Genomic DNA, 20,449 nt, shown 5'->3' on the forward strand with positions numbered 1-20,449 from the left:
GCAATAGTGGCTGGTCGGAGATAATTTTACACAGGGCAGGAGATCTAATATGATACGATACTATATACTTTATTGTACCCTTAGGGAAATTTACTGAAGAATAAATTCTCATAAGGGTACAATAAAATAGTCATAGTGTATCACTACAAGGTTACTCGGTGTGTTTATTTCAGCTTCAACTGATCATTAAATCTAATGATTAGATTTTTATTTGCAGATCTTATTAAAATACTGTGACTTGATGTCAATAGCAGGTCAAATGGAAACACCTTTTCCCCCCATTCTCTGTGTCTCGCTGGTGTTTCACAGGTCAACTATGTCCTGTATGCACAGGTAGATTTTCCAGATGCAGCGCTTTCATTCACCTTTATGTTTTCACACTGCTGTGTGTTTGCTAATAGACTTTCGCTGCCCCGGTGGCTGCCGGGGGCCCCTCGGAGCAGAGCCAAGAAACTGTCTGGCTACTCAGTGTAAACTATGTGTTTACAGCAGGGCCAGGGTCACAGTGGGCATGCTCGGCTCAGTGCATCTCACCTGCTTGTGATGATAAAGGAGCTGATGTTTGGTGTAGAAAGACAGCTAGTTCTAAATATACTGTTACTTTTCTCTTGCTGAGGAGGAGAAGAAATGCATGCTGTAGATATCTACGATTCGTTCAGCACGAGTCCGCCGTGGATTTGTAAATATTTTAAAGGTTGGGCTCGAGCAGGCAGTCCAAAATGAAAAGGGCGAGTAGCTTTCGAGCAGCCGACATCTCTGCCCTCCTCACAGTTTCCTTTGAACTCAGTGCATACTGTGTACTCAAACATTTATAGACTTTATTATGTGGTCATGCATTTATGTATGTTTCCTCTACCATGCTTTGATGGAACGCTTCCCTCGTAACGTGCCCTTAATGGTTTGTTTGATCAGGACGCGCGCAGATTTTCCAGAACACAGGTGCTTGTGTTCCACGACTCAAACACAATGTTACATAATACAAAACTGCGTATTTGTGAGTTCAAAGGTACCTGAGAGACGTACCGTAGCTCGTCCTCCGTGTCATCACTGCTAATCTGCCTGTTTAACCTTTCGTCGCAATTTATTTCGCGTCCTTCCTTCACTTCTTCCTCTCTTTACCCTTTTTCCTCCCGCTCTCACTCGGCGGCGGGGCAGAGGGGGGGCAAAATGACATGCTCTAAATAACTTTATTGACATTTGAATTGGTTGTGGACTGTGGTAATTATCCAGCCTTCCTGCTTCCTGGCTGGCATTCAGTGAGAGGAGAGCATCAGTGAAGCCACATATCAAGCCAGGCCACAGGCAGAGATATTTGTCTCAAGTATAAACATATACTGCTGGGCTCTTATATTCTTATTCGCACCATCATAGAGAACAGCAGTGATTCAAGCATATGCACCTTGGACAAGCTTTATTGTTGGGTCTGTGGAGCACTCACGAATAAAGCACCTTATTGTGGTTTCTTCCCCTATACAGAGAGAGGAGTGTAGCACGACTACGTGAAGTATTTTAGTGAGTTTCTTTAAGGCTGAGTGGCCATGAATCATCGCACTAGAATGTTTGTTCATTCTTATCCTCCAAGAAATCTCCATGACTACGCTCCTGTATGGTCAGCACAGTCATGAAACACTGGCAAGTTAGGGCTACAGTAACACACGTTTCCTTGTAGTATTTTTTCTTTTACATTATCTTTGTTTTAAACTACACAACAGTCTCCCAAACAGGGCTGGGGATCAGCTTTCGTTCCTTCTAAAGGGGTATTTTATCTACTGCTTTCTCATCTTATCACAATGTGCCCATAACATTCAAAATGTTTATGATTTTGGGCATCGCCATCTTGTTAACTTTGGAGCCAAAGAGGATTACATCCAAACTAGAGCCTAGGTATTTGGGGATTTGAAAAATCTGATATATCAGCCGATATATTTTTTCTTTTCCCTTACACTTGTTATTTGTGGTTATTTACAAGTCCTTACTAAGATAATGTGGCAGTGCAGCTAAGAATAAAAGTGTTGCAGGTTACTTTTTTTCAGTCTGCTTAGCCTTCCCCATACCGCACCTCAATTCTTAATTAAGCCATTTGCCTTTATCTGCTAAAAACTGAAATATGAAATTATATTCATTTTCAAATAATTATATTTGGTGATACCAATATATCGACAGTTCTGTAATATCAGCTGATAATATCGGCCAAGACAAGAGAATATGGTTTGCAAGGTGCGTCTATACCCGTCTTCTAATCAGCATTTAGTATTATATGAATAAATATCTACTTGCCAAAATTGGAGCACAGGCTTCTTGACGAGGTTGCTAGGGCAACTGCATGCACAGATAGATACATTTGTCGTGTAATTCCATTAAAAAGACTAAACAGCACCGCAAACATGGTGAGAATGGTCTGGTACTGACTCAATATAGTGGAGGTGCATCCGCCTGTCACCTAAAGCAAACATGCAACTAACTGATAACTGTAAACTTTGATACATTTTAAACAGGTGATTATCACGTCAGCCAGCCTTGAATGGTCAGTTTTCCACCCACTTGAATACAGGTTGGCCCAGTACAGCTAATAAGGATTTATCAGCTTCACCTCAGATAATATAAAACTCTCAAAACAAACCCTTAAATTCAAAAAGAAATATAAAATTGTAAAAGAGCAATGTGTTTGGAATCCCTCTTATAGAAAATGCATGCTTGGGTTTTGCCATCAGTTTAACTGAGTTACAAGTGTGCCAGTGTTATAGGTTTTCTTTGGTTAATGAACTTGGACAACAAGGCAGCGCTTGAAGTACATTTAAAAAGCTTTTATGTTGTTCAGTTGTAAATAAAAAGATAGTTTTTGTTAGTGAGCTTTACTTTTGGTAGGTGGATGCATTGCACTGGTTGTTGTTCCTTCCTGTTTCCTTTGCTTCTGTATGCCAAGCTTTGCTGACCAACTGCGTGCATGTAAACATTACCTCTTCACATTTTAGTCTCCAAAATTCATTTATTCATTGGAGGCCGGTCCCCCTGTCGTTTTGGCAAACAATAGATTCAGCACCTGACTTTACGCCGCTGTTGATAAAGTAGCTGCTTAATGTGTCGGCGTGAATGATATTTTTTTGTGTCGCAGAGCTGCTGAGCAGCGTTGGGGGTAAATAGACGCTGCTTTCCGCCTTCATCATTTCATTTTTTTCCTTCGTGTGGAGCGAGAGCTGTGTCCCTGAAGCGAGGCTATCCAGAAGGAGAGAGCGATACAATCAAGAGACAGCGGTTGGCCTTTACTGGCAGAGTCTCAATGACCGCTCGGGAGTGAGGCCGAGAGTAAAAGAGAGGCAGAGAGTGAGGAAGCAAAGACTGAAGAATGTTAAAGGAGGAATAACTGACTGCTTATGTTAACTTTAGATGCTGAACGTAGTCGTCTAATGCGAAAACACAAGCCGAACGTCTTTTTAAAAAGCAATATTCTTGTATTTTGGGCAGTTTTGACGCAGGATTCACTCTCAAACTTTTCTGCTTGCTGCAGTCAAACTTGGCCACCCATCTGCACGAGGCTGCCTGTCAAATGTTCGCAGGGGAGATTGAGGATGGGGATAGATTTTAGAAAGACAGAACAAGAAAGATAAAGAAGGAGAGGAAATTGGTGTGGGGAGGGTTTAGTGGATGAGAGTGTTTCTGGGCTCCATGTTGGGTTAGTTAATGACTGGTGCATATGTCAGCCACGCAGCTGTGGAGCTACAATCAGCCAGCCAGCTGAGGAAGGGAGTGACGGATGGACTGGAGAGAGAAAAAGAGAGATGCAGACAGATAGAAAGTATTAAGCCGTGAATGCGCGCACACACACACACACACACACACACACGAAACTAGAGAAAACAGTTCTGAGGGAGAGCAGTGAAGCAGAGGAGGTGAGATAGAGGATTTTGAGTGAAATAAACAGAGAGAGCCATCCAGAGGGAATAGAGAGCGAAGGAGAGAAAGAGAAGTTGCCAAGATAGTTTCCATTCTTATCCTCCCTCAACTAGCTGAAGTAGAAATGGCAGAGGCTGCAGTCCAAATCATTACACTCAGCTGCCTTCCTGGAAAGTATTTACTGTTGTCAATAACAAAAAAAATACCAAAGAGAAGGCAGAGTGTATAAAAGAAGAAAGTTTCATGGCTCTCTTTGCATTCTTTATATATATTTACATATTTTCTATAAGCAGCATCTTCTCAGGAATTCTTTTCACCTCTGCTTCCTTTGACCCCCGTTCCCCCTCTTATTTTTACCGCAGCCATCCAGCCTGTCCTTCTCCATCCTGGCCCATGTTCCATCAGCTCTTGGATTTAAGCCTTTAAGAGCCTCTTTTCCCTCCAGTAAGAGCTTTAAGGCAGAATGTGTATGGAATGCAGTTTTTTTAAGAGAGGGAAGGATCAGAGCTGGACAGAAATAGGTACAGGGTGAGAACAGGAGCGGATGCTTCAGTAGAAAGTCTTTGACCTTGAGTTGTCCCCGCCTTCTCGCTGCCCCACAAAACACCCTGGGTAACTCTGACGAGGGTCTTTTTGTGAGGCAAGGACACTGGTTTATTGTGCCTATGTTATTACTCACAAATGGTGTTTGTAGTATTAGCTGTACAGGTGTAAAGCCTGGGCGGATTATCACTGACTGGGCTGCTGTGGAGTGAGACATCTGTGGAAATGCGTTATGGGTTAATGTTCAGTGCACCCGTCAAAGACTGTGACACTGAATTCTGGTCATTTTGATTGCCTGCAGCTCGATTCTTTCTGTATCCATGCTAATTAATCATTGAGAACAGTGAAATGCATGCATAGCTTGATGCGTAGTGTCAAATCGCTGCAGGTTGCTGGTTATGCATAAGATATGTGTGTGTGTGTGTGTGTGTGTGTGTGTGTGTGTGTGTGTGTGTGTGTGTGTGTGTGTGTGTGTGTGTGTGTGTGTGTGTGTGTGTGTGTGTAACCCCTCAGCTAACTGTGCTTTTTTTCTTTCTTGTGTTCCTGCAGGCAGACCCGGGAGCAGGAAACGCCGCCAGATTTCTTCTATTTTTCTGACTTTGAAAGACACAATGCTGAAATTGCAGCCTTTCATCTGGACAAGTAGGTGAACACTAGCTTGGCACAATACTCTGAGACTTTTTGAAAACCACCAGTCCCTCATATAAAGCAGAAGATCAAAAGATTTTAGCTTTTCCGTACCTTGCTGCAAAGGACAAGATTATCAGCCGCAGGCGAGCTACACATCACCATAAAGGAGAAGATAGACCTTTTCAATGTAAATGTTTTATTCTGAATTTTATGTGCCTGTACAGGCACAGATCACTGTCACTAGATTGACATGCCCAACCAGTCATTTCAGTTAAAACCTTAAAAAAACAGGCAAGATATCTGTTTTTTTTTTAAAGTGAATAAAACCATAAAGCAATTCAAACAGTGAAATTCCAACTTACCTATTTACTTTTAAAATGTAAAACAATGGCATCTTTTTCTTTTTCCATAACCCAGCTGATGAATTCAGATTGAACCTAAACATGTGTCGATGAGGCAGTCACCTCATCGACAACATCACAACATTTTTGATTTGTAATTTGTTGGTTTTTGACATTAGAGTTGGTGTGAACTCAAAAGCAGACTGTTTTGTTTTTGCAAGGGCAATTTATTGGGTAACATACAGTCTTGTTTGTGAGCAACGGTACTGTGGCTAGCTTAAAAATTCTGACATGCAAAGCAAATGTAAGGCCTTTAACTTTATTAAAGTGCAGAGGGATTCAGAGTTGCAGATTTTTATTTGTAAAATGTATAAACGTCTTCATTAAAACACATTATAAAAAGCAAAAGGAAACACAATAAAAATACACTTTTATTCAGCTTCCTGGGTCCAACATGTTTGGAACGTGGCTAAAACAAGGAAAGATGCAGCTTGGCACAAACCAGAAGGCAAAAGCTCAATTTAACTGAAACAACGTTAAAGAATTAGCTGTGAAAAGGCCTCTTCCTTCAGGGGCAGCAGTGGGTGTCTGGCCTTGAGCACCATAACACCCAGAAACAGCCCTGTTGCTACAAACACTTCAGACTTAATAAGGAGGGGAGAAAAAAAGCTCATGTTCTTAAATTTACACTAACCTCCCAAGTATTTTTTCCACCCGCGAGGGCCAACATCCTGCAGGGCTTTGTTCCTCCCTGATTGCTATTTCTTTTTTGCCTGTCCTCGTGTCAGCTCATTAACCGCCTGGGAGGAACACCAGATCCGTGTACCGGTGTCTTACAGTAACGCTTTAAGACACGTGTGCTCGTGTGAATATTCTCCATATTTCGTACGAAGCCTTGCTAATTAATGCGTGAATTCTCTTACATAATTGCTCGATTAGCATAATCTGGTTATTACAATATCACAGGATAGAAAGATCAAAATGTTGCCATTCTACCTGTTTTTAAAGGTTTGAATGAGGAAAAAGAATATAGCCGATTGAAGTCACCCCAAGTATAGCAACACATAGTCTTTACGCCGTGTGGATGAAAACCTTCCATATTCTTCTGCACTTATTTTCACATTTGCTTCCTGTCCCTCAGAAACTCTTTTTTTTTTCACCCAAACACAGTGAATTGTGCGAGTTTGACCCATCCAGCAGAAGCTGTGAGCTCCGAGAGGCCATGAGTCATAACGGATGAATGCTGAACTCCTGCAGCTAGCATCTGACTGAACAATGACTACAGCCTCCTTGCTTAACTAACAACCAAGCTCTCTGACTTCACTGCCTTTACCAGGCTAGTACTTTACGGCCCACCCGGCTGCTGGAGAGACTTTAATGAAAAGAGAAATCCTCGCGAGGGCCTCTGATCGACGAGCGAGAGCAATGAGTTTTAGTGCGTTGCTGTTAAAGTCGTGCTGACGTCACTGTGGCTGTTTGCTATTACGAGCAGAGGGCTTGTGTTGTAGTCTGAATCCTGGTGCTCCTCTGTGCTGACACGAGATGATACCGAGGTCTTGCGCACCTACACACAAACACACACACGTCTACACACAATAGGGCCATAGAAGGCCGTGATGGTGAATCTGCTTTTCCTTTAGGCACAATGACACAGTTCATCTGGAATTGCATTAGAAGTGGCGTTCTTCACCAGTCTGCTTCACATCTGGTCCTCCTCTCCACATACACACATGAAAATATGCTCCAGCATATGTGTGGGTTAAGGGGAAGAAGAGGAAACCAAAGGCACGAAAGGCCCTGTGCCATTCTAAATATAAGCCAGGCAGGGTTTGCCAAAAGCAGCGCTTAATTTTTTTCCTTATTTTGTCTGTTCTAAATTAGAGCCTGTCCAGAGAGCTGCAGCTGCTGCTGCTGGTGCAGAGGCTGAGGCTACACTGCCTCCCAGGGGGGCCCACAGACACACACACACACGCACAGGCACTTTTAAAGCATCACTAGCACAGCCGCGCACACGCATACACACACCAACATTGACAATGACTTTTCCTATATGGGCTAAACTGCTTTAGGCATCATTAATAATGTGATTGGATTTAACTGGGAAGTGCTGCATTAGGTAGTCAGCAGATTTAAAGTCATACAAGGCCAAATGTGACCTTAAAATATTAAACCATATAAGCCCCAATCTCACGAGACCCACTTGGGTCTTATACATTTTCTCAGCTGGGAATATGGGAAGCAGCGATTCCCACTGTTGTTCATTTCATGGCTCTAGCAGGTTCTCTTAAACCCAAACTAAATATAACGCAAGTTTGAAATGGGCACTGTGGGAATTGGGCTTATCAGAGGGGACGAAGATGGAAGAAAATGTGTGTGAGCGATAAAAGAGGCAGAAGCCAGCACTAGCTGTTCCCTTTAGCATGGCAGCAAGCCCAGGCCCAGCAGGCCAAACAGCACCGTACAACACCGCATCCTGTGTCCTTCTGTCTCTTTGACAGAGAGCAGGAAAGAGACTGCACGTGTCTGTGTCACTGCACCCGCCAACACACTTGATGGCATCATTTGTATGATGGGCTTGTTCTCCCATATCGCTGCATCTCTCTTCTCTCATTCCCGCGCCTTCATTTCATTTAATCAGTCTGTCTCCTCGTGTCTCCCTGCCCTCGGGCTTTGGCCATTAGGTGTTGTCAGAGGTATCAATTTTTAAAGAGCCCATGCTGGTGCTGTAGTTGGGTGGCTGCATACATGCAGGAAGACATTCACGCCATATTAAACCTTTCTCAAATGCGCATCTGGGCTGGTTTCCAGTCAAATGATGCAAAAACACAAACCCAGAAATAGATTAGAATGCACTGGAAACTTATATCTCTCAGCATATTAAGGCAATAAAAAGCTGCACTGAAGTTAAAAAATAGCTTAATGTAGGACCACAGCCACATGAAAACCACAGGGAGGTTTACCAGCATGTGACTTAACTGTCTGGTACTTGTGTCACAGTGCCCCCTTCTGGTAGTGAGGTTCAATCACATAAGGTTTCTCTATGACAGTACAGGTATTTCGCTCCAGTGGCATAACGGATGAAGTAGTGATTCCTCTAAGTGAGGGATTGTAAGTTCACCTCCCATTTGGTGTGAAAAAGCTTTTCTGCATTACAAACAGCTGGTCCCTGTTGCTGCTGTTCACACATAGAAGTTCAATACACTGCAGATTTTCAAAGGACAATGAAGGGAGGGGTCATCTGGTATCCTTTGGCAGCCCTATTCTGGCCTCTAGGTTGATGTTTGACAGTAAAAGTTGAACTAACTAAATCACATTTGTGCTTTTAGATTTTACTCAATTATGACTCAGTTGTTGCTTATATTATTATAGTCCATGCATAGAGTGAAACATTAGGTTAAAATAATGACCTGTGTCTTGTTGCAATTACTGCAACTACCAACACTGTTGACGAACGGTCCAGATCCAAATAACCACGGTTAATGCATCTTTTGTTTGGACGCGTGCACTCATCGCTTTCATACTTTTTTGGTGGGCTGCCACTGAAGTCAAATGACCCTGAGTATTTGTCTCCATCCTGTAGGATCTTGGACTTCCGTCGTGTCCCTCCTGTAGCCGGCCGACTAGCTAACATGACAAAAGAGATCCGCGATGTTACACGAGATAAAAAGCTCTGGAGGACCTTCTTCATTTCACCAGGTACACATCTAGATTATTTTTAGCTTCTCTTCCAAAAACCGCTCGTGTCCATGTGCAGTTTCCCAAACGTCTGCTGCTGATGATCTGAATTGTTGATGTCAGAAGAACACCTTGAAAGATTTTTTAACATCCCCCCTCAAAAAATGCAAAAGCACAGCAAAAATCAAGCACCTCCTTGATCATAATGTAGAGCAAGTCTTTTGGCCTGAATTGCTGTGATATTCATTTGCATGGGATTAGTATTATCAGGGGACTTTACCTTGTGCCAAAGCACGACAGTTAATTAGCAATGCAGCTTTACATATTATACACGAGCAAAATTGTCACTGGATTAAAATTACTGACAATCTCAGCAATTAATACAGGTCAGCGAGCATCCCCAGGTAATTTCGATCGGGTGGAAAATGGTCTTTAAATATATGTGGACCGACTGACAAAAAGAGAAGAAGAGTGCAGTGACTCTTTAAGTATTTAGCACTGAGTGGCTGATCAGAGTATTAGTGTATGAATGTGTTTGCTTTTATTTTTCTGACTTTTAGCCAACAATGTGTGCTTCTATGGAGAGTGTTCCTACTACTGCTCCACTGAGCACGCTCTGTGTGGTAAACCTGACCAGATAGAAGGATCTCTGGCCGCCTTCCTCCCGGATCTGGCCCTTGCCAAACGCAAGACCTGGAGGAACCCATGGAGACGCTCGTACCACAAACGGAAGAAGGCAGAGTAAGACGTCGATCCCGTGTTCAGACACTCTTGCATTCGCACGCGTTCAGTAGAAGAAAATACTGAGCGATTCACTGCATCAGGAGGTGTTTATTGAAGTCACTGACAGTTACCAGCAGCATGAATTCGTAAGAGCTGTGCAAGAGGTCAATGCTGGCTATACAGCATTAATTTCAATCTTATTACGACGCAGGAAAAAAACGCTTAGATCTAAAAGTACATAGCATAAAAGGGAAATTTTTCCAAATCAGATGCAAAAAAATTAAAAGTATTAAACGTTTCTTCAGATGGGAGGTGGACCCAGACTACTGTGAGGAGGTCAAACAGACTCCACCTTATGACAGCGGCACACGACTGCTGGACATTATGGACATGACCATCTTTGACTTCCTCATGGGTGAGTGTCTGACATAAGACGAGAATCAGTTTTCTACCAACACCGAAAAGTCGGATTGTTTAGTGTTCAGTCGAGCGAACGTTATCATCCACGACTCTACTGCCATCAGTGGTTTTTATTTTTTTGTACTTTTATACAGTATGTAGCCTTATAAGCAGGTATATTACTCATATATCATAACATCCACTAGCTGATTTGTTTTTTGTTTTCCTCTTTCTTAACAGGAAACATGGATCGCCACCATTATGAGACATTTGAAAAGTTTGGAAATGAGACCTTCATCATCCATCTAGACAATGGCAGAGGGTGAGTCAGTGCAGCTTTAGTTTAGAATGGGTGAGTGCCCGCTGCGGGTCAGGGATGAGTTGTTGCTCTAAATAGAGGAGTTTAAGTATCGTGGGGTCTTGTTCATGAAGGAGGGCTTGGCTGCAGTGATGCAGACGCTGCGCTGGTGCATCGTGGTGAAGAGAGAGCAGAGCGTAAAAGCAAAGCTGTCAGTTTATTGGTTAATCTACATTCCTACCCTCACCTATGATCACGAGCTTTGGGTAGTGACCGAAATAATGAGATCACAGATACAAGCGTCATAAATGAGCGTGCTCCAAAGGGCAGCTGAACTCTCGCTTAGTTTGAGGTTGTGCAGTCATTTGAGAGGGTCTCACAGTAGGCCGGTCGAGGTGGTTTGGCTATCTAACAATGATGTCTCCTGACTGCCTCTAGAGTGAGGTGTATCGGGCATGTCCTATCGGGAGGACGCCCTGAGCTTCGTTGCTTAAGCTGTGGCCCCCTGCGATCTGGCCCTGAATAAGGAGAAGAAAATGGATGGATGTTTAAAGTCCTTATACTAATTTATGACACCATGATTTCAGTTCTGGACTCTACTAGAGCAGCTTTGCATAATTAACTGTTAGCATCTCTGGAGCTCCACAAACAGCGCTGTATATCTGAGATAAGGAATAAGGGATATCAGCTCTCAATGACATCATAAAAAACAAAAAATGTAATTTAAAAAAACTGTCGTAAGCTGAAAAAATTTATATCGCTTTGAAGTTTCGTCTTTTGGCTCATAAGACTTGATTTCATATTTAAAACTTGCTCGTATATGAAATGTGAGCATCCACCATTGCAACAGTATACACATAAATTAAGGAAAATCGTAACAGGCTATGTTTAATTTTTTCTGGCCATTCAAATTAAACCAAATAAGTGAAACAAAAAAAGAATGCTCAGGTGTTGTGGACATGATGCACAGAAATCTGGAACCACATCCCATTTTGCACACTTATTTATGCTTTTCCATCCCAGCTTTGGAAAACACTCGCATGATGAGCTGTCCATCCTGGTGCCACTGAACCAGTGCTGCAGGTGAGGTCTTCATTTTTGATAGTTCTGGAAGGATAGTGTAATATAGAAGGAAAAAAAACCTATTTAAAAATTATAATCTGCATGAGGCTAGTAAAGGTGCACGTGGGGTGTTGTTGTATTTTGGTGTGAGTGTTGCTGAGCAGAGGCAGAGATGTAAAGCGTGTGGCAGCGCTGACTCTTTTTTCCCCCGGCTGTTCTCTTTCTGCAGGGTAAGGAAGTCTACCCACTTGCGACTGCAGCTGCTGGCTAAGGAAGAATACAAGCTGTCTGTGCTCATGGCAGAGTCCCTGGTGAGGGACCGCCTCTCTCCCATCCTCATCCAGCCACATCTGGACGCCATGGACCGACGACTGCGCCAGGTCAGTGCTTCACACTCATAAAGCAGTTTGCTTGGGATTGTCTATTGAATGTAATAAATTGAAACTATAAACAGTCAGTAAACACATTCATTTGATAATTACTTAATGTTTTTCAGCAGCTAGAAGTGACTGAAGACTTTGATTTCCGGGAGTCATTGACCAGTAGAAAGTGTGTTTGGAGGACAAAAGAGGAACACATTTGCTTAAATGCAGTCTCAAATTCTTAATCCCAGATTTTCCCTCGTTTCTTTTCATTCATAAACAATAAGAGATCACGAACTGGAAGTCTCGGCTCTTTGACGAGTCATCAGCAGTACCACAGAGGTCTGAGAGTGGTGTCACTGTGCTCTTGTTCTTGGAAAAGCTAGTCAGTACGTAGTGGTTACAAAAAAGCTCACCGTGTACTAAAAGCTTGGCGTTTTCTCGTCACCAGGTGCTAAATGTGCTGTCAGATTGCATCGAAAAGGAGGGATACAGCTACGTGGTGGAGGACGACCTCCAGGGATACCAAGGGACAGACCACGCCCACAACGGCCCGAGAAGGAGGTAGCTGCCGCGGGGGGCGCTTGGCGGCAGGACTTGGACTGACTACCTGGAGATTTGAGGCTGGACGGACCAAACCCAGTCTACCTTTAAACTGAACTGGAATCCTGTAACGCAGATGAACTCCATCTGTGCTTAATTTCTCCGAGGGCTTAAATTCTGCTGAACTTACAGGAAAGCCCACCTGCCCGAGGTAATAGGCTGCGCAGAAGAGGACGCCTGCTGGATAGCACTGAAAAAAAGAACAGTGCAATAACTTGTAACTGTACTGATGCCCGAGACATGCTGAAGATTTCTGGACCGATCCGGGGCTTAGCAGAACCGAACCCACCACCTAGACTCCTTTGAAAAATCCAACCCTGAGTTTAGTGTACCACCACAGCCGACCCCGCCGACCAACCAAACCGCTAAAGTCTTGCAAAGGACGCCTTCTCTCGCCTTTCTGGTTCAGGACCTGTTTTTTTGAATTCAGTGAATTCCGAGGGACTCGTAAAAGAATCCGGCCCCCTCCTCTTCACATGCTGAATTATGTGTTTCTACCTGCTGTTGAATATTGCAAGCATTATGGTTAATCAATCAGGGTGGCTGGAAGAGGTAGAAGGGGACTTCCTGTTATCGTCATTATGAAAATGATATTGATTTGCTGCGATTTTTATTTTTTAACTTTATTCCTGCTGAGCCGTTTCAGCATCTCATAGTTGGACGATGAAAAATATTCGACTGGAGTGGAGTACAGGTTTACTCCTGGATTAGCCCATGAATTATTGCCCATAAATGTTACATGTCCTTAAGAGAGTATTTATTATTTATTGTTCAAAATGAATACTAATCAGTAACATATTTTTCCTTTTTTCTTTGTCCTAAAGCTGAATTTCCTTAATTTGTCCACAAGAGGGCAACCTGAGCACGTGGGAAAAGGGTGGCCAGCTGCCGGGTACTGGCAGTCCCATTTTACAGGCACCACACATCGCCACCTGTGTTTACAGCATTTACAATTTTTTTTTGTTCCCCCAACTTTATTGCCTTCAGCGCAACAGAAATGCGGTTAGAGTTATGGTACCAAAAGCCAAATGTGACACTAATGTTTCTTTGTAATATATATTTGATGTCCAGATGTTGCTGTTGTGGAGAGATTATTTTTCAGGATGTATATTTCATTCATTACCAGCAGCACATAGCTTAACTGTTGATGTCGATGATTCAGTCACTGGCTGAAAGTTTAATATATTACATTAGGAAAAATCTAGTGCCTGTGCAATGATAGAAATACTTGAATGTCTGGATTCATAGCAGAAAGGGTTAAGCTCCTCCTGGGTACGAGCTATAGATAAGACACAGAGGTCTACATATGTGTGCTGACTCCATCTGTTCCATAAGGGGTTTTTATTAAGTTTCCATAGTCCTGTGTCAGGGCGGTACAGTGTGTATGGATGTATGGGTGGATCAACGGAGAACCTTAGATGGTGTCCTTGAAGTGAAAATGCTTCTTTTTTTTTCCTTTCTTTTTGTTTTTATTCCGCTCATCGTTTCTGTGGATTTTATCTTGAATTTCTTTGCATCATGGTAAAAGTGCAATAAAACAAAATCAGCATAATTTGAGTCTTTTTTTCCTCCGTACACACTTCTTCCTGACAGTAACAATGTGTCTTTTTCATTCTCTAAAGCAAAGCAAGCAACGTAATGTGAAATGTCATTAAACAAATCATATGAAAGCACTCTTCCGTCTCTTTTTAGTGAGCCAGATCATTTTGACTCAGCTCGAGAAGAAGAGTGAACCTCCTCATCCGTCTCAGTGCCTCGCAGCTTTCTGAGCTCTCTCTTTTTCTTCTGACCTTCAGTCCTCAGGATAGTTAGGATAGGATATTGGATTAGATTTGGCCCGTTCAACTTTAATGTGGATCCTTTGGTTTTGTGGGAGTAATTTCTGTTCCTTTTCATGTTACACGAAACACATAATGTGCTTCAACAACATTTAAAAATCTTCAGAACTCGTTACAAATGTGCAAATGTTCCTTGGTTGGTACTTTACCTGAAAATGCCCCAAACATTTCCCCAAACTTGCGAGACCTGTGAAAGTTAGTAAATTTATTTGAAGCCAAGGCAGAAGTGGGTAAATTGCAGTTCCTCTTGATCAGAGATGTAAAACTCATTTTACATCAAGTGCCACAAACACTTAAGTGGGTCAGACCAATAAAAACACAGTTCTGTGAGTGTAAACAAGTGTAGTTGTATATTTCATCCCTGAAACGTCTCAATATAAATAAGAGGTGCAATTTCAGCAGCGCATCTCAGTTTTACTACACAAAAGAAATGCTGCTCTATTTAATGAATGAAATCTATCAACATGACTCTTTGAGCTTAAATTGTAAAAAACATAAATACATGTGTAAGATTTATTTTACTGTAAACTCAATGTAAAAAACTGAATTTCCTATTGTAGAAAAAACAGGGGTTTAACTGTTGCTTTGCAGGTATTCATCAGTAAGACAAGCTCTAATACTTCTGAAAATACAGTTAAAAGCCAGATTAAAAAGGGGAAAATCGGCACCCCTGTGATACTGAAGAGCTCCACATCATCCAGTGTAATTTGTCAGGTGGTGGCAGTGAGGATGGCTGCACAGTGCAGTGCAAAAGAAAATGGCCCTCAGCCTCAGATCTGTGCATAACCATGTTTACAGTTCCCAGTGCACGGTTGTGTTTTGATAACCTTTCCTCACAGAACAGCCCCCGGAAAGGCTCTTCGGTTGGTTTACATAAATGCATGCACGCACACGCAGATACGCAGAACGAGGCAGACAGAGTGATGAATGGAGGAAGCTGCATCTGAGACAACCATCAGAGGGACAGAGAGTGACCAGAGGAGAACTACTGAGGGCCGTAATCACCGCGGCCGGCCGCAGACAGGACGCCAGAGGAAGCCTAGTCATGGGAGCGAGCCACGAGGTGCTTATCAGATCTCAGTTCAAACCAGCCTGATACTGTGACCTCTCCTTCTCCTCCTCTGCGCCCCTTTTCTTCCGTCGGTCCTGTTTACAGCCATGTTTGAACTGCTCTGCGTTTTCTTCTTGGCTCTACTCCTGAATGAGCTCAAATCAGTCATACAATTAAAAAAAAAACACGAGGGGACATTAAAAAGGTTTTAGAGCAATATCTTTACTTGCTTAAGGACATTTGTTAATGAGACAAAGGTGCCGCCTTGGCATCTGCTGCTCAGCACCTTACACTGACCGTCAAGGGTTAATCTTGCTTTTACCTTCACTTCAAAACTGTGAATCCTTTTGTGGATGAAGACTAAAGAACAACGTTTTTTTCCAAGAAAATTAAGCACGGTTTTGACCTTTCAGCTGCTCGATCAGCCGGCAGAAATAAACACAAGCACTGCTTTAACGTCTGTGCGTACGCACCAGCGTACCTATATGTGACTCCAACAGCAGAAAGGCCACACACAGAGGCTTGGCGGACCTTGGGGCTGTTTTCCCGGCCTCTGTCGCCCCACAGGAGAGCTCCAATTGCCCCGTTAAGAGCCCTTCAGAATACACATCTCCCTGTTTTAAAGACACGGAAACAATTTATGGCCATTAAAGAACATTATAGATAGCATCTACAATACTTCCCGTTGTTGGCTAAAAAGTCTGCCAGAGTGGACACACACATGCACCCTAAAGAGTTAACGGAGAGAAAAAGAAAACAAAGATGCAAAGGATTTTGTTTGTTGATTTGGGCTTTGCTTTTTTAAGTACATTTGGAGAGATTAAGCTATAAAAAGAAGCAAAATAAAACATGAAGGCGGCCTTCGAGCCCTGCAGACCACCCAGAATCCTGCTGAAGGTGGGGAGGGGGGAGAGGAGCAGTCTGTCCTGTGTATGTTCTCTCCGGGTACAGCGAGAGGCTGGGTGGACTGCATCAGCACAGCAAGAGCTTAGCAGAAGGTTGCACTGATTTTATATGATTGTGCACGAGTCGCAAGACTTGTCAAGCTGCAGTGACAGCTGACGGTCTCTTCTGAGTCTCGCTCACAGCAACGTTATTCTCACTGTAACGTGGCGGCTCTGCGTGAGCGCGCAGGAGTGAGTAAACACAGCCAAGCTCACCTGAAAACCTAAAGTTGCACTTTACTAGTTCCCCAACCAGGAGCTGTCGATTTGTCCTACATGATTGGAAGTGAGTTACATTTAAACTTTATTTTACACACTGGTCTGCTAATAAGTGATGGAGAATATGTATCATTGCTCCAAAATGAGCCGCAAGATGCCGCTTGTCTGTGTCAGATGGGGCTGGAGATTACAAGGAAAAATCTGGGAGTGTAAATTTGAAAGATTTTAATACCCTGCAGGGCATCCATCATCTCTGGCTGTGTCCAGATGCAGGACAACTGAGTGGAGGTTAGGGGTAAAGGTAGAGTGCAAGTTTTGATACAGAGAAACATTCTGCTGTATAATATATAGTTTAGATAGTATATATTATAACTCCTTAGCTATAATTCTCTTTCATGTGCTTTCAAGTCTCCAGTCATTATTCTGAAAAGTCAACTACTACTCTGTGTTGTAGCAACACTGTTGCAGTGTAGTCAGGTGCATGATTTACATCTGAGTTTGCATAGATTTTGAGTGCTACACCCACCACTTAAAGCAGAGTGTGTAAACAAACGGCGATCAGAGGTAGGGGACTGGCTTAGAAACAGGCCCTGACCCAAAAATAAAAACAAGAAAGGTGGGGAAAAGCGTTCTTTTCAAGAGGTTGCCGAAAATACTGGTGTTACAACGGAGGGTCGCAAGGGTTCAAAGACCTCGTAAGAGGAGGCTGCGAGTTTCGAGATCAGCAGCAGTTCCTGGAGAGCAGCTGGGACCAGGAGGGGAGGGAAAGAGGGAGGGGGGGGGGGCTGGAGGCAGCCATCATCAGCAGGGCTCGGAGTGAGTGTCAGCCGGCTGAGCAGAGCATGGTGGCAGAGCAGAGCAGCAGGACAGGGTGTTGCTGCTGGGCCTTGGCCAGGACACTCAGAGGAGCCAAACACCTCGGATTACACGTCAAACTTGTCAAAGTGTAGATATGTTTGACAACTCTCACTACCCCTTCAACTGTTTCAACTACGATGGTGACGGATACCCTTCTTCCAGCACGGACGAAGAGAAGAAAATGTGCAGACCGGCATACAGGTATGGAGGGTTATTAATAAATCTTTTTCTTTTCCCCCATTTTTTGTGTATTAGTCATTATACACACAATCATACACACAAAAAGACATATTTTACATTTAGGTCCAGTTCAGTTTTCCAGTGGGACTTTTTGTCTCTCTTTACAATGTAAAGTCATAGAAAAGCAGTTTAATAATAGGTCGTTAGACAAAATGCTACTTAGAAAAATGCCTTGTGTTTTTTTGTTGTTGTTTTTATTTCCCCAGTGCTACGAATCTGACACAAAACTGATGATAACCTGGTTTAATTTAACTAGAACTGCAACTTTAAAGTGAAGTTCATTATAATACTCAAAATGTTTCTCAGAAAAATAAACCAGACTTCTTTTTTGGGGATTTTTTAAATTTATTTTTCAGCACCGCTGAAAAAACAAACTATATTTTGTCTTGTTGAGCTCACAGCCTTCTATGATTGGTGCTTACAGTACTATTATTCTCCAATATAAATTACTGTTGTTTTAACAGAATCATTGCTAAAAAGGGTCAAGTAGAAGATCTATGTACTTTCTGATCTTTGTAAAATAAATGAAATCAAAATCAAAGATAAAATATGAAAGATAAAATATCAAAGATAAAATATTGAATATATTGAATTTTTTTTTTTACATATTGACAAAATATTGTCAATATTTTTTCTTCTCCCCATTTGATTGCCTCTTTTCGTCTTACTATGTTTCACCTAATGAAAGTTTGCGTGTGTGTTTGTGTGTCAGCTACATCGCTCTGATAGCCATGGCTATCCAGCAGAGCCCCGACCAACGGGTCACTCTGTCCGGCATCTATGAGTTCATCATGAGGAGATTCCCCTACTACCGATCCAACCAGAGAGCCTGGCAGAACTCCATCAGACACAACCTGTCTCTCAACAGCTGTTTCATCAAGGTAAGGACCTACAGCACAGCGTGCAGGGAGAACTAAAAATGGTGCATCTCACACACAGATTTTTAGTTTCCATCAGGCTTTTTCAAGAAAGAAATCATCAGTTATTTGCATCATTGGTTTTAGTTCTATTCAATTCTGTTGTCATGATTAAGAAGCTTCCGTATACATATTTTTTACTTTCCTGATAAAGGACAGAAGATGTGTTCCTTCTATTACAGCAGCAGAATTACTTTTGCAATTATCATTATAATAATTATTATTATTATTATAGTAAATAAGGACATATTTTGTCTTATTTTCCACAGGTTCCTCGGACTGAGGGCAATGAGAAGGGAAAGGGAAACTTCTGGACTTTTGCCACTGGCTGTGAATCCATGCTCGATTTGTTTGAAAACGGCAACTTTCGCCGTCGCAGACGCCGGAGAAACATGAAAATTGGCCTCCGTGATTCCAGAGAAAGCCCTTTCCACTCTTTGGAGAGCCACAGCAACCAGCACACGCCCTCAGCTCGACGTCCTGAGCCCGAATCCACCCTCTGCCCATTAAACCCCGAGAGACCAAGACCCGGTCCCCAACATAACCACCTTATCCCTAACCCCACCCAGCAAGGGAAACCAGAGTCAGAGATCAAGTTCAGCATTGACTACATCCTATCCACTCCAGATCCGCCCCTGTCTGGGCTTAGATCCTCCCATGGCCCCGTGCATATAGGGCCCCCAGGGCCGCCAATACACGTTCTGGAGCCACAGCACCTGAACCTGCACTTCTGGACTCTGTAAGAGGAGAGGGAAGCAGACATTAAACTTATTTCATCACGGTCTGTGTCTAAAACTGGGAAGTACAAGGACATCTGAGGACAGGAATTCCAAGAGGAATTTTACTTGAAAATGTAAATGCAGAAACAAAATAAGGAGGTACAGTATTGTGTGGTGGAATCTAAACGAAAAGTCTAAGAATACATGTGGGAATTCATCCAAGAGATTAACTTTGAACTTTCAGCAAAGGATATTATCATTATACTGTCTGTGGTGTCTAGTGCTGACATAGACTAGGTTTATAGTGTGTGAATGTGTGTGTGAATGGGTGGATGACTGGATGTGTAAAGCACTTTGGGGTCCTTAGGGACTAGTAAAGCATTATACAAATACAGGCCATTTACCATTTATAGATTTTTGTCTGTCTGTATATACACAGAAATTGTGAGCACAATTATGATGTGTGTAAAACTGCTTTAAAGTGGATCAGACAAAGGAAATTATTGGATTATGTTCAGATCAAAAGTTGATATAAAGGGGGAAAAAAACCCAAAATTGTATGGTTTGTTCTTTGAAGCGTTTCCCTTTTTTTTTACACCCTTTAATGTGGCTTACACAATTTGTTTTTCTCTATTTACACCCCAGCTCAATCTGAAATCCCTACCCAAAAAGAAAATAACAATAATGATAATAATACTAATCCCCAAAATATTTTGAAATATTTTGTTTATTAATATAGGTATTTTTTAATACCTTCAATTAATAAATTATCTTATTATTTTCTACATAAAAACTGATCTGATCAGAGAAGCTCTAACATCCATGTAAAAACATAATAATAAGTATATTACATTTCTGGTTGAAATGTTAACATTTTTCAAATTAATTTTATATTGATTAAAAAAACATTTATTTTTGAGCATCTTTTCTTTTCTTTTTTTTCTCTTTTTTTTCAAAAAATCTCGTGTGAACTCTCTAAAAAATGTCTTTCTTTTAGTTACAGACAGGCCTTAGTATAACCACGGAAAGACATATAGGTGTAAATAAGTAAGTGCTAGACTCAAATTAGCTTTAGCTTCAGGATCCTTTGTGTTCTAAACAAATCCAGATTACAAATACCCAATTTCATACACTTA

General features: G+C 42.2%; 2 protein-coding genes across 2 annotated transcripts in view; both read left to right on the plus strand.

Annotated features, from left to right (window-relative positions):
* The window catches only part of fam20cb (FAM20C golgi associated secretory pathway kinase b), a 58,142-nt gene extending 44,063 nt beyond the window's left edge, over positions 1–14,079 (plus strand). The window contains exons 4-11 of the mRNA XM_026179012.2: positions 4,984–5,076; positions 8,986–9,101; positions 9,641–9,821; positions 10,109–10,218; positions 10,443–10,524; positions 11,524–11,583; positions 11,792–11,942; positions 12,376–14,079. Coding sequence (XP_026034797.1) covers positions 4,984–5,076; positions 8,986–9,101; positions 9,641–9,821; positions 10,109–10,218; positions 10,443–10,524; positions 11,524–11,583; positions 11,792–11,942; positions 12,376–12,492 — 910 coding nt within the window. The 3' untranslated portion in view covers positions 12,493–14,079. The remainder of the gene's footprint in view (positions 1–4,983; positions 5,077–8,985; positions 9,102–9,640; positions 9,822–10,108; positions 10,219–10,442; positions 10,525–11,523; positions 11,584–11,791; positions 11,943–12,375) is intronic.
* Positions 14,080–17,334: 3,255 nt separating this feature from the next.
* On the plus strand, positions 17,335–19,868 carry foxl3 (forkhead box L3). Its single transcript, XM_026177808.2, has 3 exons — positions 17,335–17,638; positions 18,390–18,558; positions 18,864–19,868. Exons 1-3 carry the CDS (start codon positions 17,532–17,534, stop codon positions 19,335–19,337), a joined length of 750 nt encoding a protein of 249 aa, XP_026033593.1. The 5' UTR covers positions 17,335–17,531; the 3' UTR covers positions 19,338–19,868.
* The last annotated feature ends 581 nt before the right edge of the window (positions 19,869–20,449 follow it).

Source organism: Astatotilapia calliptera, chromosome 8, assembly GCF_964374335.1.
Source record: "Astatotilapia calliptera chromosome 8, fAstCal68.1, whole genome shotgun sequence".
Classification (NCBI taxonomy): Eukaryota; Metazoa; Chordata; class Actinopteri; order Cichliformes; family Cichlidae; genus Astatotilapia; species Astatotilapia calliptera.